This window comes from Oryzias melastigma, linkage group LG10 (assembly GCF_002922805.2).
Source record: "Oryzias melastigma strain HK-1 linkage group LG10, ASM292280v2, whole genome shotgun sequence".
Classification (NCBI taxonomy): domain Eukaryota; kingdom Metazoa; phylum Chordata; class Actinopteri; order Beloniformes; family Adrianichthyidae; genus Oryzias; species Oryzias melastigma.
Genome location: NC_050521.1, coordinates 18,505,369 through 18,514,799, shown reverse-complemented (window position 1 = coordinate 18,514,799; position 9,431 = coordinate 18,505,369). Strand labels below are relative to the sequence as shown.

The window sequence follows — 9,431 nt, the reverse complement described above, 5'->3', positions numbered from 1 at the left end:
GTTTCTCACAATACCGATATTATTTTAAGTCAAACTCTAAGGTACAAAATCAAATAATATATATATAAAAAGAAGGATAATGGTTTCAACAAACCTGCTTAATTTTTCTTTATTTTTTTTAGTTTTTCTGTGGGTGTAAGCTAAGCATTTTGTTTTAATATCTTAGAAAGGCTATTTATTTGCATTATTAACTACTTAAAGGATCTGCAAAAAACATTTTTTTAAACTATTTGTTTCTTTATGCCATTTTAAAAGTTTTTAAAAATCAAAATATAACACAATTACGAGGAACATCATATTAGAAACAGTTTAATGGCAATGCAAGTTCAATCAAATAAGTTGCTAACAATCTGGAAACAAGTCGGACAAACTGTAAATAAGTTATTTTTAAAATATTATTTAAAATTTGCACAAATGTGTCACTTGTCTCAAAAAACTCGGAAGCATTCCAAACTCAAGACTTTTATTTTGAAATGGGGGAAACGCATAACCGGAAATGGTGTATCTGATTAGTCGATGCAAGTATGGCGGCTGCGTCGACCCGAGCGGTGACGGAGCAGCAGCCTTCCGCGCCGCCGTCAGCGCCCATTCCCTTTGACCTTTCTCAGCCCCCTGTCATTGAAGGCTTCTACCCTTCTTCCAAAACCAAGGATGAAACTTTTAAAGAGAAATTCATCAGGAAAACCAAGGAGAACCCTTTCGTCCCGATAGGTGAGTTACACAAGGGGAACGCTGCACAGGGAAATTATACAAGTGTACTCAATTGTGTCCTTTTAGTGTTTTATTATTATTGGGGTGTAAATATTGTTGGTCTTTTAAAATGACAAACTTTACCTGTTTTTGTAAGGATTTTTTTTCAGCTTTAATTTTAGTATGTGACACTAACTGGAGCTGATTGGTTTAAATGTCGTAATTCAAGATTTCAAAGTAAGATGTATTTTTATTTGTTTAGTTTCCGTCAGTCTGGCCTCACTGGCATCCTCAGCTCTCATTAACTCTATTCCCCTTAGTCATTGTTTGTGTCTTCCATCTCCTCCAGGCTGTTTGGGAACTGCAGGGGCTCTGATGTATGGCCTCCGCGCTTTCCAACAAGGGAAGACCAGACAATCCCAGATGCTGATGAGGGGACGCATCTTTGCTCAAGGCTTCACTGTCGTTGCCATCATTGTGGGTGTCTTTACCACAGCTCTGAAACCCAAGCAGTGAGGATGGGCCAGACAGCCCATCTTCCAGCCACATGAGGGGAAATGCAACCTAAAACTCAACTGAACACACGTGTTCAGAGTATTTTGTAAAACTTTTAACATTAAATGTTTGAACATGTTTTGCTTGAGACCTGAAGAAAATGTGTATATTCAGCTTCTAATCCCAACAAGTGAGCTGCAGCCGTGAAATTCCGATTCACCAAAACGATTGAAATAGTGAAAACTTGCCTTAAGTTTGGAACTTAACAGCATATTGCAGTGTTGCCAGACTTTTATTTTAAATGTGAATATGCCAGAATAAACGAGGTGTGATAAACCACTTGATTCATGTTTGTGAGGAATTATTAAACAGTCAATAAAAATAAACAGTCAGGTGAACAAACTGCTTTTATTATTTCCAATTCCCTTTTTGACAATCGTTGCTTTAATATTATGTCCAAACAGGCAACTTGTGAACCGATGTGCAGAAATCACAAAGTTAACAAAAAGGAGAAAAGTGAATGGAAAAACAAATGTAAATATGGGTATCAAATTATCCAAAACAATGTTTTTTAAAAATTCGGATAAATATATAAATAAACTTATTCTCTAGAGTTTTAGTTAAATTTGACCTGGAAACATCTGGTTTAAGAGCTGGATCAGAAAGGCCACAAGCTTACATTTGTGAAGAAAAAGTGTTTTTTACATGTGGCGATTTTTCAGCTACACCAGAGAACAGTATTTATGCCTCAATTGGTGAAAAAGAAAAAGTAGTTACAATCTATAGTCTGTGTTTGAAATAATAGTTTCAAAATAATCTTAAAAACTGCTCATCCAAAAATATTTGACATGCATTGAGGTTATTGTAACGGTTAAATGGAAAAAACAAGGTTAAATAGTAATCAAATTGACCATTTAAATGAGAATGTAACAGAGTATATCATATCTCGTAAGTGCCGGGTTAAATATACTATTTGAATACAGTAGAATACATAAAAGGCAGGATGTTTTAAAAAGGTTCTAAACATAACAGGACTTTTTTTTTTTAATGGGAAATACAAATTTCTCTTAATGCAATTGTGAGGTTAAAAATAAAGGCAATTTTCAGAGGAGAAATTTCACTCGAGGTGATCTAGCGAACGAGAGGCGTCTGTTTAAGGGAGATGAGGACCGAGCGCATTCGAGAAACATCCTTCGCCTGCTTGTTGGTTTTCGGGTTGAAGTCGCAGAGACGAGCTACTCGCTCCCACTCTGACCCCGGGGTGTCGCCATCGGTCTCTGCCAGGAAAGCCTCTTCTGATGCCCTGAAAGTCGAAGACAAATGATTAAATCAAGAATTTGCAGCATTTATTTATTTAATTTTTACGTATAGCACACAAAACTCACTCACACCAGATTAAAAATAAAATAAAAACATGCATTTTTACTGTAAATCACTCGAATCAGATAGAAAAAAAACCCATCATCCTTATTCCATACAAACACACTCACTAGTTTTAACAACATTCATGAAAAAATACAAGAAATACTATGTAAGTCTAATAAATTTAAGGTGAGGGCATGCATAGGGTAACTCAAAAGAATAGAGCAGACCACGTTAAAAAGCAGAAGGGTTCTAAACCTACACAAGGCCTATAACATCAGAGTTGGGCTGTTTGTAGAAAGCCTTGTCAGCAATCCTAGTGCACAGGCAGGCAAGGCCAAGTAGGCAGGAAAAAAGGGAGAGGAGAGCAGTTAGAGTGAGAAAGAAAAGTTAGTCGGTGATTTAGAAGAGCTGAGACAAGCTCTGATGAGGAATCTTTTCATGCAGTTACAGTCCAAAAACCCTTCATTATAATTCCATTTTTCACAGTTGCAAATAATAAAAAGGGAAAAAGTTTTCTCTGTTGTTTGCATTCTTTCAACTCCAGCAGCTTCCTGTGTTTGTTTTCCAAAGCTCAGGATTAATATCTCATCAGAACACTGTCAGTCAGCCAGTGCTTTAAAAAAAAAAAAAAAAAAGAAGCTACAGAAGCAGAATGATACCGTGCCAGAGATGGACAGAGTCTGTTGGAAATTGTGAGAGAAGAAAAGGTTAACTTGGGCTAAGAAGAGGAACACTTTAGAGAGTTTTTGTGGGTGTATAAAGATGATAAAAATATGTGTTGCACATTTAACAAAAAAGCTATTAATATTTGTGATCACAACTAGTAAAGATTTGATTCTCATATACTTTTAAGGCAGTAAAATAATAACTTAAGAGTCGGCTCACATGGACAAATTTAAGGATAATTTCATCTGACTCATATTTTGGTAATAAAGTGGATTACCAGCCATAACATGTTTGCATGTCAACGGAGTAAGTGACAGAGCCTCACCTGTTGTTGGCTTTATTTTTCTCCATCTGCTCATTCTGGTGTAAATGCCAGTCTTCCAGCTCCTTCTTGGCTTTCTCTCTCCACTCCACCTCTGCTGCCTTTGAAGCGGAGTCTATTGGTGGAAAAAATAAAATAAAATAATGAAAGCTATATGATAGAATAGTCCAACTGTGTTGTGATTTTCATACAAGTTCTAACAACTACCTAGCACTTCAAGGCGGGCCTTCTGTTCCTCCCTCCACTTGCGCAAACTTTCCGGTTCTTGTCTCTGAATATCCACCTGGGCGATGGCTGCATAGCTGTCAGTTGGGCCATTGGACTCCTTTAAGAACAAACAAATTGATCACACACAGTACCTAAACGAAGAAACCAAAGCTTATTACTTAGAATGAATGACATTATATGCTAGAATTGTGTAATTCGTACATATGACCAGCTTTTTAAATACAGAATGACTTTAGCTCACCTCAAATATATCTCCATTCACTGTGGCAGGTTCGTCTTCAAAGTCTTCTAACATTGTGAGGAAAGAAATAATAAAAAAGGTTTCAGTTAAAAGCCGACTTCTTGGAAGTCTACACACTCCTTCCTTCAGTTCGCTCGAGATTGAACTGAATGTTAACTTCGACTGCTTTAGTATCAACTTCTTGAAACGGTTAAGACATCAGGAATGAAGCAGTTCCTGTCTGGGCACTGATTTTATCTTTGCTCCACATCCCTTTTAAAAGAAGGATTGTCAAGTTTAAATCAAAAGCAGAGATACATCTGATGAGGTAGTTACAGTATTATTGATTCTCAACTTTGTTTTGTCTTTTTATGACTTTTGTTTTGTAAATTAAATATCACGATAAAAAACAAAGTTAATTTCCTATTTAGGCTACCAATGATGTACAAATTTATTTAAAACATTAGTAAACCTAAATGGCTAATTAATTATTCTTAAATTGAACTTTGAGACCAAAAGAAATGGACATTACACGTCGAAAGTAGATATAGTAGTGCTAAATGTCATTTAATTTGGTTCTAATATCATTTTCGATATCTTTATTTAAAACTAACACAGCTAGTGAACCTTTTCCCATTTTTTACATTCATTAACATGAAAAACTGCATTATTTGAAACTATTTACTGTATCCGGTTTTAAAAACAAACGATTTAGCACCAGCTAGCTAGGCTACAAAGCTAACGCTAGTTGTGTTCGTTGGGAAAAAACTATATTACAAAGTAGACACTTATTTATATTTGTGGAAATTCTATTTACTGTGCACTAAAATGTGGCTTTTTAAAACCAAATAATAAAAAATCACTGCAAGTATTGCTCAATAAACCAGATTGTACGCTTGAATGCTAGCTGATTTTAGCATTAGCTTAGTCATAAACTTACCATAGTTTACAGTCTGCGGATGAGACGCCTGCAGACTATCCGCCTCCTCCAACGCCCCAAACCCGTCGTTATCATTCTCAATCCCCGCTATCTCACTTTCCTGTTGGGCCAGAAAAGCTGCAGCCGGGTCCTCTTCGGTCGGGTGTGCTCCGTTGTCAGCCATCTTTTACAAAAAAGTGCAAGTTTAACAAAGCCCAGTAGCTGCAGCAAGCTTCCAAAAAGCTATACGAGAGCGCCACAGGATTGAAAATCTGGTGACAAAAACACCAAATAATCTTGGCAAACTACTGTTAAAAGCACAATAAGCTAATAAACCGTATGTAACAAACAATAAAAAAGGCTTCGATTTAAGGCCTACAATGGTGATTCATGATTTCTCCACTTGTTCATTCACTGTGATGATAGATCAAGGGCAGCAACCAGGAGCTCTCACTTTTGTTGCAGTTTGTCTCCATCTGGTGGCCATACATGGAATTGACAAAAAATGCAGTTATTGCGACATTCAAACGAGGGTTCTGTAACCAGAGGCTCTGGGGCTACATGCAGTTATTTTATCCATCCATTGTATCTGTTTGGCTTTGAATGATAAATGATAAATATTTAAAATAAGCAGGGTTTAGTTTGGGTAAAATGTGTCTCAGTTAAGGGTTGTCATTTTTGTTAAAATTTTTAACATGTCAGATTCCGGAGGAAAATTATTTAAGCTACTGTCATCTTATTAGAATAAGCTTGAAGCACATATTATATTCTACTACATAGCAATGTCTAGTTGCTTTTCAGAAGCAAATCTCTGAAGTATATAATTGCATTAACATGTATAGTTTTTTTTTAAACTGGATTCTACACTCAGTTAATGTAAACATTTGGAAACAATAATTTATAAATGAATGGTTTAATAATCACAAAAAAGTTTATTTTTATAAGAGGACTTTATGGCTCGTGCTGGGTTTTGGTCAAGTTGGTTGGATAGTTGATAATTATTTAAAAAAATCATATTAATAATCATGAAGTAACACATCTGTTTAAGAGTATTTATTCTATGATTTTGCAGGCTTTTCGGTGTACCTTTATTGTTGTCTTGTAAAATTTATTTGAAAAAATGGCTTTATTAAATTTAATATAGATCTGTAGAAAAATAACAATCACCAAAACTGTCTTCTGCTTGTATTCATTTATTTTTTCTCTAAAAATAAAGTCAAATTTTCATGTTCTGACATTAAAAAGTGAGATTGTCATCTTAATTGTAATCTGTCCCACTTTCTTGTGCCCTTATCACCTACTGGAAATGGTCATGACATGCTCATTTAGCATGCGTTTCCTTTGACAAACAACTCCATCTCCCCACAGCAGCTTCTGATTTTAGCCGCAGACGCAGTTTTATCCCAAACATTTCAGTTTGTTGTAGTTTTGCAAATAAACAAGGCTCGTGCGGGCACCGAATCGCTCGGGTCGCAGATATCGGTGTAGCACCTCCCACGTGACCTGTGACGTGTCACGCTAGTAAAAGAATTTTTTGAGGAGAATGCATTTGCTGCTCAAGGGGGGATTCAACGGCTTCCCGAGGCTGAGAGGAAGTCCCAAAAAGTAGCTATTATTTTTTTAATATATATTTTATTTTTACATTTTACTCCCCGTCTTTAGCGGATACAAGGAGGGACAAAAGGTGAGTAGAATGTCGCTTCCTTGAGGTTGTCATTTAACTTCAACACAACGTTTTCTAACTTTATTTCTCCTCCGGTTGTTTTTCTTTTCCAAAATTAGTTTTTTTTCTTCTTAACTTGCTTTGTTGAATTAAGTCAAGTTGTAACGTTCGAGTTGGAGCAGATATTGTTGGACTGCCTAGTCCGGTTAGCTTACTTGTTGCTCTGTGCGAACGTCTGGCTGGCTGTCTTTAAGTGTTCCCAGCATGCTCTTTAATTACCCCTCCTGTTAAAATCACGTAAAAGTTTCGGATTAAAGCTCGTAACTCTGTATGTGCAGTGTTAGATGGTTAGTGTATTTTTTTATCCTTAAAAACTAGCATAAGTTATCTTTGAAGTGGAGTGACAATAAATTAGAAAAAGTCAAATTTATTAACACAGTGACTTAGTTCATTGGGTTGATACAGAAGCTGTTGTCGTCATTGCATGAAAAGTTAAGCTGTTTTCGACCTGTTGCTGCTGTCAAGGTCTGTGTTTTATCCTAATTACCTAAACTGACTTTTTAGGCTTTTATTTTTAGAATGATTATTTTTGCTTTTGCAGGAGGAAAGTGTTAACTCCAGAGGATAAAAACACACCAAATCACTCACTTTCGTTTAGTTATGAATAGATTTAATTAGTTTTGACCACTTTTTAGAAAAAAATAAATTTGATGTTTTGAAATTGTGTTTGGATCTTAACCGTACTTATCCTATGTAATTTAAAGAAGTGGACGATAAAATAGATTTTTATATGCTTCATACTATCCAGAGAATTTACAGCACCAGACGCTTTACCCACGGCTGTGGCCGTTTTTCATTTCCCAAGTGTGATCCTTGAAAGAAAAGAAGGATACAGAAATGAAAATGACTTATGTTTTGAGCCTTTGTCAAAATGAAGGGGTAGTTGATGTTACCTCTCTCCTTCCAACTGCCCCCCCTCCCCTGTGACTCATGTGGGTGTTGGGCTGAAATAGTTTGGTGTAGTTTTACATTCCTTATATAGCCTCTGAGGAGAGAGCAGAGGCTAGGACTTGTCTGTGTCGCACGCAGCAGCAGCATTGGGGGGGTACTTTCAGCTCGCCCTGCTTCGCTGACTCCCCGTCTTTCTCTCAGGTTTTGGGCTACGAGCCGGCCCTCGAGGGTAAGGTAGGTCTGAGCGGTTGAAGGCTTCGCTTGGAAAGCTGGGTTATCATTGGGAACAATAGGAGCTGGTAAGATCGAGCTGGAGGAGGAGCAAGTGCTTGAGCAGGAGCGTAAAGGTCAGCGGTCAGGTCACGGTGAGAGCGGGTGACGTCGACATGCTCGTGTAGAAGGACTTTCCTGTGAAGTGTCTTGCTGTTTGAGTTCCAGTTTTCTTGAGCAGTTGTAGGATTCATGTAAGTTTAGATGCAACAGTGAGAGACGCTTTGTTTTTATTATATTTCAACATTTTTTTGTCCTTAAGTGTTGTTGCTTTTCCCACTGTCCAGTAGTTTAGCTTATAAACCACAAAGCTCCTCTAGATGTGTTGATAAAAGTAGGAATGTGATGACATGTAGATGCATCCGTGGGTTTTATTGCCTTCTCCTGGGCTGTAGCACAATTAAATAATCAATTTGTATCACAGCTTTACTACATGTAAATCATTTGAGTGTAGTTTAGCAGACTTGAATTAGTTGTTGTTAAAAAATAGACCTCCTTTATTTAGAATCTCATGAAGAAAAACACTCAGAATTGATTGCTGTGTGGAATGTGTCAGGAAAAGCCAGTAGCAGGAAAGAACATATGGCCTCAGATCTCTTTTCCTGTCTTTCTGTCTAATTTTGACTTTTCCTTGTTTTCCCCTCTTCCTCAAGGCTATGAACTTGTACACTGTTACCCTCAGTGGCCCAGCGCCATGGGGCTTCAGGCTGCAGGGAGGCAAGGACTTCAGCATGCCCCTCACCGTGTCAAGGGTAAGAAGAACCAACTGGAGGATTGCATTTTTACTGTGAAAATTCAAGCACCCAAGATGCTGTAATATGCATAGGGAAATAAAAAAACATTAAAAGTTCTTAAGCAAATGCTAAAACTTTCAATGTCAATATCAAAAGCTGCCATGTTAAATAGCAGATTATGGAATATTGTTAAACTTAAAGTTGATTTTTGACTGAAGGAAAATAGCTTTTATACCAGACTATTTTTTTATTAAACTAAAAGTGCCTTTATATAAAAACTACAAAGAACTTTTACCAACGGAAAAAGTCCCATGTCTGCTGAAGCTCTAAAAGTTTGAATGATGTTTATAGCTGAAAGTATGTTGAGGTTATTGGTTCTCAAAGAGCACAAAGGCTGTAAACGTTTGAAGCTTTCCATTTGTTTTTAATGAGCCCCAAAGTCTTATTATCTCAGAAGCAATAAAAGTTCCATCTCTTGAAGAAACTGAAAATTTGACTCTAGATCGGTCGAAACAGCTGAAAGTATGAAGTCGTTCAAATATGCCGAAAAACCTATAGAAGAACCAGAAGAAGGATCCAAAGAGTGTAAACGCTTCTCAGCGTTCACCCGACTGTTGTAATCAGCTTTTAAACTTGTGCATTTCTGCTTCACTAGGGTTCTGGCAGGGCTCTAGATTATTTGCATGACGGATCACCCTGTGAAGCCAATTGTTGTTCCTCTGAGCTCCCATTTGAAGCTTTTGTCGATTAACAAGAGTCTTGTTAGTGTTAAACACATGCCTAGTTACCACATAATGATCCCTCCTGAGTGCATGCTTATCATCTCACTCTCACAATGGGTATTGTCTGCAGACTGGGGTGTTTATTTTTCAAAATTTGTGCAGTGCATTCCAGATGTTTCATGTTTT

At 37.0% G+C, this 9,431-nt stretch overlaps 3 protein-coding genes across 11 annotated transcripts in view; 2 read left to right on the top strand and 1 right to left on the bottom strand.

Annotated features, from left to right (window-relative positions):
* Positions 1 to 492: 492 nt before the first annotated feature.
* higd2a (HIG1 hypoxia inducible domain family, member 2A) lies at positions 493 to 1,524 on the top strand. The gene is made up of 2 exons (XM_024283050.2): positions 493 to 711; positions 1,040 to 1,524. The coding sequence occupies exons 1-2, from the start codon at positions 525 to 527 to the stop codon at positions 1,204 to 1,206; spliced, it is 354 nt and encodes a 117-aa protein (XP_024138818.1). The 5' UTR covers positions 493 to 524; the 3' UTR covers positions 1,207 to 1,524.
* Positions 1,525 to 1,574: 50 nt separating this feature from the next.
* cltb (clathrin, light chain B) lies at positions 1,575 to 5,494 on the bottom strand. Of its 6 annotated transcripts, none has more exons than XM_024283045.2 (7): positions 5,360 to 5,494; positions 4,927 to 5,089; positions 4,008 to 4,051; positions 3,746 to 3,863; positions 3,542 to 3,653; positions 2,810 to 2,863; positions 1,575 to 2,488 (listed from the first exon to the last, which is right to left on the bottom strand). In XM_024283045.2, exons 1-7 carry the CDS (start codon positions 5,390 to 5,392, stop codon positions 2,317 to 2,319), a joined length of 696 nt encoding a protein of 231 aa, XP_024138813.1. In that variant the 5' UTR covers positions 5,393 to 5,494; the 3' UTR covers positions 1,575 to 2,316. The 6 variants fall into 6 exon arrangements, with proteins under 6 accessions (XP_024138813.1, XP_024138812.1, XP_024138815.1 ...); XM_024283044.2 differs by having other exon boundaries at positions 4,008 to 4,054; positions 5,360 to 5,491; XM_024283047.2 differs by lacking the exon at positions 2,810 to 2,863 and adding an exon at positions 3,210 to 3,230 and having other exon boundaries at positions 4,008 to 4,054; positions 5,360 to 5,490.
* A 905-nt stretch (positions 5,495 to 6,399) lies between these two features.
* The window catches only part of pdlim7 (PDZ and LIM domain 7), a 33,341-nt gene continuing 30,309 nt past the window's right edge, over positions 6,400 to 9,431 (top strand). Inside the window, exons 1-2 of one of the 4 annotated variants that reach the window (XM_024283035.2) lie at positions 6,400 to 6,589; positions 8,443 to 8,541. In XM_024283035.2, coding sequence (XP_024138803.1) covers positions 8,446 to 8,541 — 96 coding nt within the window. In that variant the 5' untranslated portion in view covers positions 6,400 to 6,589; positions 8,443 to 8,445. Of the gene's footprint in view, positions 6,590 to 7,600; positions 7,754 to 7,831; positions 7,984 to 8,442; positions 8,542 to 9,431 lie in introns of those variants that run through there. The other 3 variants (XM_024283036.2, XM_024283040.2, XM_024283039.2) reach the window with 3 other exon arrangements.